The following is a 16996-nucleotide window of genomic DNA, read 5'->3' as shown; positions in this document are numbered from 1 at the left end:
TTCGGGACGTGGCCACGTCTGCCAGTAAAATCGTTAAATTTACGAAGAAACACGACTGACCCGATACTGACTGAATATTAGTAGTACGGATGGCCATGTACGTTTCGGTATTCCGCGCGGACAGTGGAGCTGCCACTAGCGGCATCGATATCGCGTCGCACGCGATGAAAATGTACGCTTTCCTAACACCATCGAAGAAAAAAGAACCCGGTTACCGAGATAAATTACAAATGAAATTCGATGAGAAAGCTTTTTTTGGTATACACGCCGTAGAGTGGAAAGTAATTGGTAATTTTGGTTTTAATCTTATCTCGCGTTCGGCGAAGGATTAACGGCTTTGCGTCGAACTGTAAGACCGGTTTCATACGGCGATACGTGTACGTATCGTAATGCACATATACGTAGCGTATTTTTATAAACTTGGAAGATTCCAACAATTTACAGAAAGAATTTATATGAAATCCCAGTTAGAAAACTTACGGAATGAGATTAGCCAAATTGTTAAAAAGATTCGTGAAAGTCAAAAATTGCAAAATTGCAAAATGCAACTAAATTAGCATACGTAAAAAGCTTGTAGCGAAAATCTGCCTAATGTAGAATGGTGGGATTCTATTTTATTAGCAAGAAGATATCCGAACAAAAACGAACCTATTATTGTTAAAGGTTCCATTATCTGAAATTTTGTAGAACATCCCACGCAAATACGGCCACCAGCTATACACTATCTAATATATTTTTTAGAGAACGCTTATTTTAAATTTTTAGCTAACTCTTTGAAATTAAATATATATGCCTGCATATTGAATAAAAAAGAAATTACGTAGGCAAAATAGACGCGAAGCATTTAAAGAACAAGAAAAAATACGATTAGGCCTTGAACCTCCTTTAGAGCCAAAATTACGAATTTCGAATCTTATACGAGTATTAGGTACAGAAGCTGTATAAGATCCTACGAAAATAGAAGCTCACATCCGATAACAAATAGCTAAAAGATTAAACACGAAGATGCTAACGCAGCTCGAAAACTTACTGCTGATCAGCGATGGGACAAAAAGACAAAAAAAATTAAAGAGGATACCACGATTTGTGTACATGTAGCAGAATACGTGGTCTTTTGAATAACGCTTCAAAGAAATTTAAAGTGGAAATAAATTGCAAAACAATTTTATCTAAAAGGTTGTGTAATACTCTTATGAGACGCAATATTGTTGTTGTTGATGGAGAAGCCAAAGAATTAAATAAATATAAACGATTAATGATGAATCGTGTCCGGCGAGAAGAAGATATTATTAAAGACAGGGTCGGAAATGATACGCCGAACAAACGCGTTCTTGTATGAAAAAGTACTAATACGCAATATCATTTTGGAGAAATTGAACTCAAAGTTTGCCTAAGTGAAAAAAGTGCTCGGAAGTACTTTAAGAAACACGAGGCGCAAGAGTACTGGGATTTAGCCTTAGCTTAGCATAGAATATTAATAATGAATACATATGGATATTAAAAGGACATTTTTGCTACGACATTTGCCAGGACCTTATTAACTTTTAATTACTTTATTACCATTTTTTTACAATTTAATCAATTTCCCTACAAAGTAGTTCTTTCTATTTTATTAGAATCATTTTCTTTAATACATTTTCTTCTTCTATTTTCAATGATAACAAGATCTTGCAATAAACTTAATTCAAACGTAATTAACTGCGATGCTTTCACAACAAACTAATGAACTTCGAGTGTCATAAGTACAATAATCGATACCGTGGTCGTAGAATATCTTGCGCGAAAGATATTTCTATTAATTGCAAAAAACGAGCGGCTTTCAACCGAAGTTACCAATCCTCTTTATACAGTTCCAGCCAGGTAAGCTTTCTTAAGGCTATTTAAAGAGGTTTAATCAATGTATTTCTCAGTGAAGGTAACTCGATTCCTTCCAGTATTTGTCCACACTGCATCCGCAGTTTTTGTAAAATTCCCGCTCGATAGCAGCCTAAAACAACAGTTACGAGTTTCAATTTCTTCGTTTCAATTAACAGAAAAGTTTAGAACAACAGTTTCGAATGAAACAAATGTGGTTCCTAGAATTGGCCTCATCGGTCACCAAGGAAGCGTGGAACAGCATAGTTCCCTCTACCATTCTCATTTGCGGTTGTCGGTCCACTGCTATTCGACTATCCTCCACAGCTGTTTTCATCCCCTATACCCTCATACATTTCGTTGTAACAAGTTTACATGATACTATAAGTCTTATTGAACTCATTCAATACTTAACATGATTTAACGCTATATATTTTAAAATGCAATACCTTTCTATTTCCTTTCCAAATATTACGAAACTAAAATTGGGTAGATCAAAATTGTTAAAAATTCCATTGAATTTCCTCATTAGCTTGTTACTCGATTAGGAACAATACTTTTTAGAATTCTATTTACATATATTTGTTTCTTGTACTTTATCTAATGAACAGTAAATTAATTAATTCACCAAAATTATTGAAATAAGATAAGGAAGAGTAACAAAAAAAATAAAATTATGAAAAATTTACTATGATAGAAATTTAATACCAAAATTACAAACGTAACAAAAGTTCTACTATCAATTGAATGTTATTTGTACATCACATTAATAAATCAAATGTTTAGAAACTTTCTGCTTTAAAAAGATATATAACTTTCATAGATTTTCATATTAATAACCATATGCGCGGAGACATAGTGTAGAAATTATTGATAACTACAGTGAGGTAAATGTATAAAGTAACAAATTTTTCAGAACCATCACATATGCTATTTTGTGGATTTGCATCACTAGTTTCATCTAAAGTTGGTATCGTAGAAGTTTGCGTGGGTTGTATCTAGATTCATTACGCGTGAGTGACCTCTTAGGAATTTCTATCATACTCTGCAGCAACAGATGTCCAGTGTCTAAAGTCTAAAGAGCTGGTTTCAGAAGTTTGCGCAAAACATTTGTCTCTTTCACAAAATTCATATATTGTAATAATTATCACATATTGCGTTATTATCAATTTATTAATAAAGCCCATTAAGTTAATATGAAATAAAAATAAAAAAAAGTAAAAAGTAGCTTTTAGAAGGAGGCCTACATAAAAGAATTTATAAAATAATAAGGTATAAAAGATACATTTTAACCTTATTTATATATTTACCTTCAAACATTCTGATTGAATTAATTTATAACATTTCTACTTTTCAGAACGAAGCAAAATAATGATACTTCAAAAAATTTAAATCAAGATTTGTTAAAAAATTTTAACGTTCTTTTTACATAACAATTGTTTTTTTTCTTCTACCCATTTTGATTATATAAGTGTATACATCTCATCTATTTACATATTTTAGTATTTATATATATACAATTACATCAAAATTTTAATATAGTGATAATTTTATATTACATACTAATAAATACGAGGGTCGTGCAGAAAATAATATCCATCTACGTATAGAAGCCATATAACACGATAGAATGTGCTTATAAAAGCTCATCTAGCTTTATTCATGTCAATCTTTTCAAAATGCATTTGTATTGTTGTTATTTCAAAACGGGTATTACTTTCTGGGCGACTCTCATACGTTAAAAAAATATTACAATTTTTCAAAATTTACCTATTGTTTATTTTCATTTTTAAATAGTACACCACTACGTATCCTCCCCAAGTCTTATTATTTATTTAGTAATAAAACTGATTTTAAAAATTGCCTATATTCAGTTTTCACTAGCATTACATACTCTAGGAATATTTTCGTGAACATCCTGGGAAACTTATTGGTATTACCTGATATATATTACCACGATGACTGAAGACTCCTGAATAACTAAATAACAATTACGGTGCTGCAATGTGACGCCGGTAATATTTGCGTATGTTTACCAATATCTAATTTGGAAAAAAATATTGTTGTATAAACAGATATTATGATGATTCTTTAACTGATAGAGGTTATGTCGTGAAGTACCTAATTTTGTATTAAATTGAGAAATTTATAAAAGAATTAATTCCACGATCTTATACATAGGTTCAGCAACTCTTCCAATTTTTGGTGGAGGGGGGATGTTATCATTTTGATGTACATATTTTAATTCTCTTACTAGCCACGTGATGACGCCATTATGAAACTCCTCCAGCACGCACATACGCGTTTGTCATTAGTAACAGAAGTAATGAGTTATTTGACTCAAAATTTGAAAATTAAAGTAAGCACTTAATAATCAATGGAAAGTTATTATTCATTCAAAACATTTTAAAATAAATGAAACAGGATAAAGATAGTTCTACTACTATATCATTATAACGACATAAAATGTGCACTACAGAATTACCAGGAGAAAGTATGTTACCACGATTGTCTCTTTGAATCACTTCTTTTTTTATTATGATCCTTAAAATGTTTTTCATATATCAACTGTGAGTTAAATTTTGATGAGTGACTCAACTGTGAGTTAAAATTTTATACCAGGAATGGCGTTCGCCCATTTCTTTTCTAAATCAACATTTTTAAGTTTTTTAGATAACGAATCCTTTGCAACACAACACAGTACACACATTTTTTTCTCTTTACTCGTTTCTCTTTTCTATTCGAATATGTAGCGGCAGGCGCAGTAGTCGCTAGACCGCTACAAATGCACATGCGCGCTTGGGTAATTTCATGATCGCGCCACTATGCGGTTAGTAAAGGAATTAATATTACAGATGCATATGACATCAAAATGATATCCCCTTCGAACCTATGTATAATGTATATTGTATACGACCGTGATCATCGTAATTAATTCTTTGCAACAAATATTGACATATTTAATAAAATGGCATTAACAAGGAAAGAAATAGATGAAATGAAACCACAAATCGAAAAAGCAGTACATAAATTTCTCGGTTTTGGAGAACCTGCTATTGTTACCACGGCTGTCAATTGTATGACTTCAGGTTATGATAAACGCAAAACGGCAGGTTTGTAATAATCACTTACATGATTATCAATCATCACATCATTTGATTGTATTATTTATTAATTATACTATAACACTATTTATTAATTATGCTATTATTATACTATTCACATACATTCCTATTTTATCGTAGCATAGAATGAAGTGCATCAGAATTATATTTTCTTATAAATAATTTAATATGAGTAATCATAAGCTTTATTATAGATATGTAATTTCTATGACACAAATAATATATTTTCATAATATTCCCAACATTGTAGATAAATTATCTGCTTTATTGGAAGACAAGAAAGCTTTAAAATTGACGGAAAAAATATTCACAATATATGATGATGCCAAAGCAGCACAGAAAAGTAAAAAACGAAATCATGTGGAAGATAAGGATAAGGACAAAGATGCAAAGAAACCTAGATTTAAGGATGATGAAGTCAAAAATGAAAAAACAACAGAAGCACAACTATCTGCAGATAAGGTATAAACTCATGTCAATGTGAACTAATATAAACATGTTGATATATTTACTATATTAATTCATATAGTATTATAGCTTTTATTTTATATTATTTTATTATTTTTATTTAGATAAAACAAATGATGGCAAATGCCCAAAGAGAAATCGAGGAAAGGAAAAGAGCATTGAAAGCTATAAAACAAGAAGAAGTTGCCCCGGTAAAACCTCTACTTAAAGCACGAGATTCTTTACCAACAGTAGGAAGCATGTATAATCAAGGTTTATTAAGTAAGACAGACTCCGACAAAGCAAGAAAAATTGCTGCTTTGCAAGCACAAATTAGAAGTAAACTAAGCTCCGGATTACTTGGAAATGTTAGTGTCCCAGATAAACCAACTCCGCTAATTTTGGATGAATCTGGCAGAACTGTAGATATAACCGGCAAGGAAGTGCAACTCACACAAGTGGTACCAACATTAAAAGCTAATATTCGAGCAAAAAAACGTGAAGAATTTAAAGCCCAATTGCAAGAATCAAAAGGCCCAGAAGAAATTCAAGACACCCACTTTTTTGATAATAGGATAGGTGTCAAACCGGCAGTGCGAGGCAAACGGACACTCAAATTTCACGAACCTGGAAAATTCCAGCAATTAGCAGAAAGAATTCGTATGAAAGCCCAATTAGAAAAATTACAAAATGAGATTAGTCAAATTGCCAGAAAGACTGGTATAAGTTCTGCAACTAAATTGGCGCTAATAGCGCCGAAAACAGAAGCTCTTAGTGAAGATGTGCCTAATGTAGAATGGTGGGATTCTGTTATATTAACAGGAGGATATCCGAACGAAGATGAATCTACTACCATTAAAAGTTCTACTATCACAAATCTTGTAGAACATCCCACGCAAATGCGACCACCAAGTATGCACTACCTAGTACATTTTTTTAGAGAACACTTATTTCAAATATGTAATTTTGGTTAATTATTTTTTTTATTTTAGCTGACCCTTTGAAACCAATATATATGCCTGTATTTTTAACGAAAAAGGAACGCAAGAAATTACGTAGGCAAAATAGACGAGAAGCATGGAAAGAAGAACAAGAGAAAATACGATTAGGTCTTGAACCTCCACCAGAACCAAAATTACGAATTTCGAATCTTATGCGAGTATTAGGTACAGAAGCTGTACAAGATCCTACGAAAATAGAAGCTCATGTCCGACAACAAATGGCTAAAAGATTAAAGGCACATGAGGATGCTAATGCAGCTCGAAGACTTACTGCTGATCAGCGACGAGAAAAGAAGGCAAGAAAAATTAAAGAGGATACCACGCTTGGTGTACATGTAGCTGTTTATAGGTGAGCTTAAAGATATGTAAATAAATACTATCTAACTATATAATACATATACGTATCATGTAAAAAGTAATACTATCATTACAGAATACGTGATCTTTTAAATAATGCTTCAAAAAAGTTTAAAGTGGAAACAAACGCAAAGCAACTTTATCTAACAGGCTGTGTAATGCTCTTCCGAGATTGCAATGTTGTTGTTGTTGAAGGAGGAGCCAAACAATTAAGTAAATACAAACGACTAATGATGAACCGGATTAAATGGGAGGAAGATATTATAAAAGATAACGGAAATGATGTGCCGAACAAATGTGTTCTTGTATGGGAAGGTACTAGTAAACAACGTCATTTTGGAGAAATCAAATTCAAAGTTTGCCCGATTGAAAAAATGGCGCGTGAACATTTTAAGAAACATCAAGTAGAACATTATTGGGACTTAGCATATAGTGGAGCAGTACTTGAAAATACAGACGATGTTCATTCTTAGAAACGGTTTTTATAATTACAGCAATAAATGTTAACACCATAATATGAACGCAATCATAGATAATTTCAATACATTTTAAATAAACAATTATCATGGGAGCAAAAGATAGCAAGAAATGACTAATGTAAACAGTGACACATGGAGCGAAAATAAAAGTGCTCAAAGCCTCTTTAATAACAGTTTTATCTTTGAACAGTTATAGAAACCCTGGATCCAAGATATAAAATTTAATTTTCAAAAGAAGTTATTTGTTATTTATTATATCCAATCTAAGAAAAGACTTTTTTATCCATTATTATATAAATTTTTCTTTGGAGAACTGTACTGTTTATTACGAATACAGGAAAGTTGACTACATAAGTACTATACTTCTTATTAATTAGGAATAAGGATTTTCAAAAATATTATTAAAGAATGTATTGAACATATTAATATAAAATTGTATAACTCTCATCTGCTATCACTGACCTTTAAGTAAGCCAGTTTAATAATCACGAAGTACATATTATTTTACTTATCTTTCTCTTTTACATACCAATATGTAATATTAAATTCACGCTTATGAGGCAAAAATCTTCATATTCAATAAGAAATGTGACCCCATCACTTAACTTTGATTATTTTTGAAACAACTGACATCAACTGTTTGTTGAAAGCAGATACAGATTGTTATTAGCATACAAATAATTCTTATAAAGTTGTTTCACTCTCTTAATTGTAATCTATCTCCCTACGCGCGCCATAAATAATCGCACGAGACGCGTAATACATACTATTTTACGGATTGCCGCATGAGGATTGTAGGCGTATATAAGACTGTGCATAACCAACGCAGTTAATCATTCGTAACGTCGTCCCCAAGAATCTTAATCTTTGGACAACGTTATAGTCGAGCCTATAAGTGTCAATTAGCACAGTATAATGGTACTAAGACCCTATACGAGAGGTATGCTGTAAAAGAACATGCATGTAATTATGCACATACAGCGTGCTATGTACACGAAAGTGCTAATGTACTTTGGATCCTTGAAACTGTACGTCCAACCGCGACTACGGATAACATAGACTATGAAAGGTAAACCTTGGTCTTGTTCATAATACCAATCCGGTTGCAGGAATGATGCGCTTTTACCGTATTTATAAGAGTTATATACGTTGGTTCAGCGTACCTTGTTGACATCCTATACTAGCATGATTCTTACTGGGCCCCACTCTTTAAACCCACGGAACGGACTGCAGTTTTACTTTCGTTCGAGGATCGGTCTCAGTTCAGGTTTACCGCTCCGTGCTCTTGCGTATACTCGGCGCGGTTCTTGCGAAATTTTACGAGGCAAATGAATTCTGTTATACGTTGTTGTAATTAATGTACAATCAATTACTGTCTGTCAATTACTACTGATACGATAGTTTTGGAAAAAATGTACTTGTGTGTGAAACGAAGGCCGGTCAACGGTATATTTCTTTTCCTGTCACGGTGAGTGTTTCCGCTTTCATTTTGCGAGATAAACGATATCTCGACTACATACTTCGGTACATCTCGAATCGCGACCTATGATTACAACTACATACTTGAATAATTTTTGTGAATAAAGTTGTTTCATCCGAATGTTTGACATAATTTAACGTTTGAAAATGATTTTTCCATTTGCATTTTTAAAATAATGTCAACATTACAGATAATTATGTGTTTAAAATTTCATCTAGTACATTAATTAATTAATGAAAAGAAACTAAAAATGTTTTAAAAATTCATTAGTAATGTGTCGCCTACTTTCTCAGTGAGTGGATTTGGCATAGATCATAGAAACACGTGTGTGTCAGCAAAACAAACATGTGTGAGTATAATCACTCAATGCACAGTGACTTATTTTCCTAATAAAAGTTACATAATTTATTTTTTGAAGTTGTTACAAGCAAATATTTTGTAATTTATATTTTATATATTATTTCAATATTTAGTTTACAAAGTAATCTTAATGCTAGAAAAAAGATCACATGTATTTATTTTTGAATAAATATTAATTTCGTAGTAAATATCAATAATAGTATTAATATAAACAAATTTTTAACATGTATAACTCTTGGAAAGCTTCATTCGTTTACAATAATATAATACAACAATATAACACCCGTAACAATATAATAACATTTATTTTGTACCTGCATCAGATTGATATTTATAAATATTCTTATTAAGAAGAATTGTTAATGTTCGTGCAGGAAAATGTATATTTTACATGAGATACAATATAAAACAGACTTATTGATATACATACCGATGTATCAGAAAGCTAACTTTTAGTTATAAATCTTTCAAAATGGAAATTTATTGCGTTGAATACCTTTGTCACCATGTCATCAAAAGTTTGACAAAAAATATATTATGAAACATGTTTTTCTTAAAGGTCATGGTTCCTTTTACATTATTATTTTTAAATCAATATTTATAGGCATATATTTTCTAGGTAATGTTCTTGACATATAATTAAAAGACAGTTCATCATCATTCACAAAAAGACATTTCAAAATAGTTACTAGTAAAAAAAAATATATGAAACCATATGAGATATAAATTTTTAGAAACTCTAAAATATAGTAGATTATATATACAACCAGAAATTTTTTTTATATATACTTTAATTGTATTTATATGTGTGTACCTACTTAAAAATAGAGAAACAGGAAGAATCGTCAAATAATTGATATAGATATAGCATTAATGATTTATCAACATCAGTGTTATCAAGTCACATCTCAAAATAACGTGTATGCACGATTATATCTATTTATTTTTAATGGGAATTTGAAAATTTTCTTCAGCAAGAGCAAACCATGTTTCCAAATAACTTTCATCGATTTGTACAGCCACTATTCGTGGACGCAGAAAAGATTACGTAAGAAAGTCACAAAAGAACCAGGAAAGAGTTAAATGTCAAACAACGAATCTTCTTTAATCTCTTCTTAAGGTCGCCCGTGTATCCCGTCGGTATGATAAAAAAAAATAGTTAAGTACCAGACTTAACTCCAAGATATATGTGGATGAAAGGATGAATGAATTTAATATTAAATAAGACGACACGATAAATAGAATGACGAACAGTGCTCCGTACAGAATGAGGCGAAATGCCATCTCCTAGACAAGGTCTCTAGGATCCATTGCAGTATCTGCAACAGAACAGACATTAGTCAGTCACGCGATTTGCTTCGTGTCGGCGTCGTTTTTTTATTAACGAGAAGATTAATCTATGGAGAAATTATAATACGAATTTTTTCTATATATATTTAATTGTATCGTGTGAAAAATTAGCTATTTTTGTCGCATACTTCATTTCAATTGCAATGCGGATGTAGAAACGACACGAACTTCTAATCCGAATGTGCCCAACCCTATAATTGTGTTTTTAATGGTTGATTCTATCGCGTCATTGTCAAGTTAGGTAATAACACAACCATTGAATTTACATGACAATTATTAGGTAACGTCAAGGTATACTACTGTATAATAGAAGTTATACACGATTTCTCACGAGTTCACTTCAAGTGGAAGGTACAAGATTATCATGGTGTTCTCAACACCTTCTATATTCTCACAATCTTAATAGTCAGGGGTTTCATACTGCTACGAAAGTTTCAGCTTTTGTCACGTTTAATTAGTCATTTTCGTTTCCTTCGGTACAAAGAAAGTAATTAATAGGAAAGAAATATAATGTAAGTTTCGATATAGAAGAATACTTCGTACTATCGTTATAATATGTAATTGCTATAAATAATTAAATATAAAAAATCAATTTATATACATTATCATTTATTGCTTGGTAAAAAAAAGTTCTTAGCAGATATTATCTTTGTTATGATTAGATTCCTTTAACGGTGATCTTGATGACCCATAAGATTATAAAATACCAATAGGTATTTATCCTAACAATGATTGTACTGCTTGTAACAAGAAATGAATGTTACCTTTTCGTTCCCACGATACTGGTAGTAAAGTTATTTTCTATGGGTATGTTATTCCCAAGTTTATTACAGATAATTGATGAATTTTTTTCTCACAAGATTACTCTCGAACGAACTAGAATTGCTGCAAGAATCAGCATTTATTATCATATAAACGCTTTCTGTTCCCACAGTTTTATTTCTTTTAAAGGTCTGCCGTTGCCATTGAATTTTAATATTATATATAAACCGTTACCATCGTTTTCACTATCAAAAATTGAAGCTTAACTACAAGTGGAAACAATATACATAATGAGATAAAAACAGATCGATCGTAATATTCGGATAATTATGTGCGGTAATATAGATAGAGACAAGCTATATTTTCTATCTTCAGATTTCGATTCGCAGATTCCTTGCCACGTTGGTACTCATCAAAGGTACTACATTACCTTCAAATATGTTACTGGATCTGGGTAGGCGTACAAATATTTCGATGGAGAAATACGATCAGGCGGAGCGAGCAATCCTGAACTCGCGGACACATTTGAATCACGGTTCTCCTTCATGGTACCTCGGTGTGTCACATGAAATGACCGAACACGCTCAGAATCTCTCAAGGAAAGCTCTACGGATAGAAACGATGGCCGTAATGCTGGTAGAAGCTTTGAACATGTCATCAAAAGAAGCATCTTCCGTATTACCATCGGTAACTGCAATCAGTTGTCCTGACTCGCCTACATATTTGCAAGTGATGGCCAGCTGCAAGAAGATCGATCCTCGCTACAGAACGCACAGCGGGAAATGCAATAACGGTTTGCATCCGACTTGGGGCGCAGCTCTAGAAGCTTATATACGGTTCTTGCCAACTGAATACGTCGATGGTGTTTCTCTACCGCGTATAGATTTACCTAGCGCCAGGGACGTCTCTTTGAGAGTTCATTCCGGAGGATCCGATCTTAAACATCCGTATCTAATGGCGCTCACCGCGCTCTTTGGTCAATTCCTCATTCACGATCTCGCGCACACGCCAAAGATGGAACTACCCGATGGGGCGAGACTAAAATGTTGCGACGTGGATTACGAACACTTTCATCCAGAATGTTTTCCAATCCGAGCCAATAATGTTGTCGGCTGCATGGAATATTCTAGATCGGCGCCGCACCCAGGAAATTCGCTACAGGTAATTGAAATATAGCGTGTGAATGAAATCCCTTGCAGGAACTCTTTGCAGGAATTCCTGATATGTAACGTGTTTACTAAGTATTAGATAAGTGGGAAAGTCTTGTCTGTTCTTGTATTATCCATCAGCAGCATAGTTTTGTTCAATAAATTATGATGGATTTGAATAGAAATTAATTTTGTTCTTCTTAGTTAAAATGTCTTAACGCGGTATTTACCAAACAGTGTAAAAGTATTTTTCTACGTAGGGATGCAAATTGGGTCCTCGGCAGCAAATCAACCAAGCGTCATCGTACTTAGACCTTTCCCCTGTTTATGGGAGTTCCGAAGATGTAGCGCAAGCTCTGCGATCCGGCAAGGGTGGTTTGCTTAATACACAGAGGAAGAACTTGCCCATGCCTTCGCCTAAGTATGAAAGTTGCAGAAGCGCGAACAAAGCTTTCCCATGTTTTCTTAGCGGGGATTCACGGGTAAACGAGAACCCCGGTCTCACTCTAATGCATGTACTTTTTCTACGTGAACATAACCGAGTCGCTACAGAGCTAGGACGACTGAATCCTCACTGGGATGACGAGAGACTCTATCAGGAAGCAAGAAGGATCGTTATCGCAGAAATGGAGCATATAACTTACAACGAGTTTCTACCCGTTGTTCTCGGAGAAACAACTCTCGACAAGTACGTGTTCTCTCTTTCCTTTTATAATTAATTTCACGGATTAACAGTTTCATTCGTTACATACGCACCACAAAATTTTAATTCGGTCTTATTAATAATTGTATAGTTATTTTATTGATATGGCTATAACCCATAACTATTTAGACACTTACAATAGTACATTTCAATCTAAAGGTTCATATATTCGTTATATTTTTAAAGTTATGATTGAAAAACGTTCCTCTACTGTCAGTTTGTTATCTGCTACCATAGCTGGAATCAAATACTCTTATTATTTAACTAGTGTTCTCGTCGATATTTACTATTTTTTTATATGGTTGCCTGAAATAAGATCAGAGATTCAAACTAAACCTTACAGTTTCATTTCTAGTATACTTGCATATTTGCAATAATTTGATAGTGTCTAGATACTTATGGATGTTACTGTATATATGTGTATGTAAAATGATTCGATTTTTTGGAAAACTGGAAGATATCAGTTACGCTTAACGCATCGAGGATACTTTCGAGGCTACGATACTCGAACGGATGCGACACTTTCAAACGCTGCCGCCTCTGCTGGACTCTTCTTCATTGCCACGCTGACCCCAAAAACCCTCGACCTAGTTGACTCGCGATCGGCGTTAAAGTCTGGAGAAAGGTCCTTACTATCGGCCTTCTACGCTCCGCAAGAGTTCTATGAAGCTGGTGCTATTGATCGCCTGATTGCTGGCGCTACAGGTCAGTTGAAATTACATGTAAATATAATTTTAATGAAAAACATCCCTAAGCATACGTACATCTCATAAGATTTAATCATCAAAAGTTATATGCATATACATGTAGCTAATAGAGTTCGACGTGATAGCACAAGATACGATTAGTCCGGTGTACGTCTGACTATAGGTTTCACAAGATCAATTACTTTATTGAACATAAATTACATACTGTAAATACACGAGGATTCTGCTATGATATGCCAAATGGTAGTGGATACGTACTTTCGTTTCATGAACAGAAAATATGTTTTAAACTATTCTAAAGAATTATTAAAAATCATAATTTTACAGATAAAGATCATCAAGATACCGTTAAGCTACCTTATATATTAATCATAGGTTTATTAAAAATTTCTAATTGTAAACATTTTTCTATTAAAATATAGTTAACTTTCAACAATTTTTGACAATCGACTGTGATATTACGGGACTTTCCAATATCATTTTTTTAACATCGAATAGTATGCTATTTTAAAAACTTTATGAAACTTAAATAAATTTCTTTACTCAGTTTCATATTTAGTATAATTAATATTTATATTAAGAAATCGATTATATATCAAATAAAATTCTAATTAGATCTAGTCAGTTAAATGAATACTATAATTGATTAACTATAAAAACTAAACTCGATTGTGATTGCGTAATTGATAATATTTGATTGTTTAGTCTTTAAAATTAAGTTTTCGTTCGTATTTGTTCCTCCAATCAAAACAAAAGGAATAGTTACGGTTAATGTACAATAATGTGTGTCAATCCAAATGGCATTAGTTCAAGTAAATTATTTGACTCGTAGTTATTTATTGTTAGAGTCGTTTGTACAGTCGTTTGTTTCTTCAAATGGCAAAGTTTTTAACGCAACCTTTCGAAGTATGCATCAGTTACAGAATGTAATAGACTATTTACGTTAAGTGATCCTTACTATCTGTAGGTTCGAAGATTCATAATAGTCTAGACCTTTAGATACAAAAATTCATAATTTTTAAATTGTATAATAACATATCCCGATGACATGATGAGCGATGATCGAAATGATATATTGCGATGTAAAATCATTTATTCGAATAAAAATTCTGTTAGGATATTACACTCTGTCAAATAGAAAACTAAAACGGTTTTATCCAATTTATATCTTCATTGTACATATCTACTGCGATTTTAAGATTTTACAATAATATTTAAAAGAAAAATGTTAAAATGTGTTAAAAGTATATATAGAATTTAGATAAAATTTTTTTAAATATTGTTACGATCTGCTAACACATTGCCCCATGAGAACTTGGTTTTAATGACGATCTAGGATGCAAGATTTAATTTCCGCGACAGCGGGACATTCTAGGAAGCCATTGCCACCAGGACTGAATGAAATACTTTTGGAACGATATTTCCATGATGGAAAAAGCAACGACATTCCCGTGGATTACGCTGCGCAGATCATACAACAGGGAAGGGATCATGGTTTGCCATCTTATGTCAGATGGCGATCATTTTGTAATTTAGCACATGTCAGTAGTTTTGAACATCTTAGAGGAGCAATGTCCAAAGATACTATAGAAAGACTTCGAAATGTTTATAAGTAAGATATAATAATAATAATTTATTATTTGAACCTGAATACATTTTAATTTATAATTTATAGTTAATAATTTGTTTCATTAACTAGTTGTTGAAACGAGTACTATTTACAGTTTCTTTTTCAATTTACAGAAATGTAGAGGATATAGATTTAGTAACAGGATTACTTTCGGAAGCACCATTACCTGACTCAGTCTTAGGACCAACGTTTCTTTGTTTATTGGGCCGTACTTTTCGGAATATTCGTTTTGGTAAGTGATCCGCGATGTCTATATTCATTACAAAAGTATGTAAGACTCTTCGCTTTGGAAGTATATATTTTATGATTAATTTCATTGATTAATGTAACATCTCATAAATTATAATACAGGTGACAGATATTGGTATGAGAATGGAAATACCCCAGGATCGTTTACCTTATATCAATTAGAAGAGATCCGAAAAATCACAATGACGCAAATATTATGTTACAATGGTGAAAGATTGAATTGGGTGCAACCTAGAGCGTTTCTTCTAAGAGATCGTTTTTTGTAAGTTTATTGCTTTATTTTTATTTGAATAAACTTTTAAAATAATAGTATATAGTTATTTTCCTCAGACAAAAGAAATAATAGTCAATGTTAATTTTTAGAAACGAAGTGATAAACTGTACGATACACAAAAGCGGATCGCCGAATCTTTCATTTTGGGAAGAAAGGAATAATTCATAACTTTTTAGCTACTTGTAATTGTACATAGCAAATATTACATAGCTATTATTAACAGAAAACGCTAGAACTTATGTTAATCAACATTGTTCCTTATCATAGAAGCTATAAATCCGTATATTTCATTTTCTTTTCCAAGACGATAAATTAAAAAAAAATTTATTAAATCAAAAATGAATAAAAGTAATTATAAATGAAACACACACTTGCTACTTACTACTTAAAAATTATGTATCTGATGCACATGCTAATGTGTATCTCTTTCACTATGTCGTATTTAATATTTTTTATACATTTTGTAATAACTACAACTATAACTACATTAATAATGATTGTACTTAAAAAATACATACAATACATACAATATATACAATACAAAAATTTTAAAAATGTATCATTGAAATATAAACACTCCCATATTTTCTGTACATAAAATAACATCAAATATCTTTCAGAACTGACAGATTATAGAAAATAATATATAGTTAAAGAACAATAAAAAATATCAAAATACAGAGATGTTTTCATTTCTACAATAATTATTCCTATATATAAATAGATTCCTCGTAATATACATATATAAAACTATTCGGAATTTTGAGTGGCCGTCCGGTTATGGCAGGGGCAGGCCCATTCCCTTCTTTAGTAAATTCCGAATTGCATGTCCTCCCCGAGCTGTAAACCTAACGACTCCGAGGTGAGGTAAAAAAAACCCTTAGAAAGGACCAGATCGACCGATCGGTTTGACCTGACCGGTTACTCTTTAGTCGATAATTCGCAACAAAAACATTTTCATTCATTTTTATCATTACAATAAAATTAATAGCTACCAACAATTATTTAACGTCCAAAAAATTAAACAAGAGAATAATAGATTATTGCTTAAAACAATGTAACGAGAAGTA

General features: G+C 32.2%; 1 protein-coding gene and 1 pseudogene across 1 annotated transcript; both read left to right on the top strand.

Annotated features, from left to right (window-relative positions):
- Positions 1 to 389: 389 nt before the first annotated feature.
- LOC117159073 (U4/U6 small nuclear ribonucleoprotein Prp3-like) lies at positions 390 to 1599 on the top strand (annotated as a pseudogene).
- Positions 1600 to 4689: 3090 nt separating this feature from the next.
- Positions 4690 to 16153, top strand: LOC117159057 (uncharacterized). Its single transcript, XM_033338567.2, has 12 exons — positions 4690 to 4967; positions 5230 to 5441; positions 5552 to 6338; positions 6419 to 6776; positions 6861 to 7245; positions 11591 to 12376; positions 12624 to 13051; positions 13524 to 13771; positions 15136 to 15385; positions 15517 to 15635; positions 15755 to 15914; positions 16016 to 16153. The coding sequence occupies exons 1-12, from the start codon at positions 4823 to 4825 to the stop codon at positions 16092 to 16094; spliced, it is 3957 nt and encodes a 1318-aa protein (XP_033194458.1). The 5' UTR covers positions 4690 to 4822; the 3' UTR covers positions 16095 to 16153.
- The last annotated feature ends 843 nt before the right edge of the window (positions 16154 to 16996 follow it).

Source organism: Bombus vancouverensis, chromosome 7, assembly GCF_051014615.1.
Source record: "Bombus vancouverensis nearcticus chromosome 7, iyBomVanc1_principal, whole genome shotgun sequence".
NCBI lineage: Eukaryota > Metazoa > Arthropoda > Insecta > Hymenoptera > Apidae > Bombus > Bombus vancouverensis.
This window is presented reverse-complemented; position numbering and strand designations above follow the sequence as displayed.

Bases quoted from the DNA above. Each gene is read 5' to 3' on its own strand.
- LOC117159057 (XM_033338567.2), top strand. From the start codon at position 4,823: ATGGCATTAACAAGGAAAGAAATAGATGAAATGAAACCACAAATCGAA. The intron at 13,052-13,523 runs GTACGTGTTCTC...GAAAACTGGAAG, and splicing joins GGAGAAACAACTCTCGACAA to ATATCAGTTACGCTTAACGC. The intron at 13,772-15,135 runs GTCAGTTGAAAT...TTTCCGCGACAG, and splicing joins CCTGATTGCTGGCGCTACAG to CGGGACATTCTAGGAAGCCA.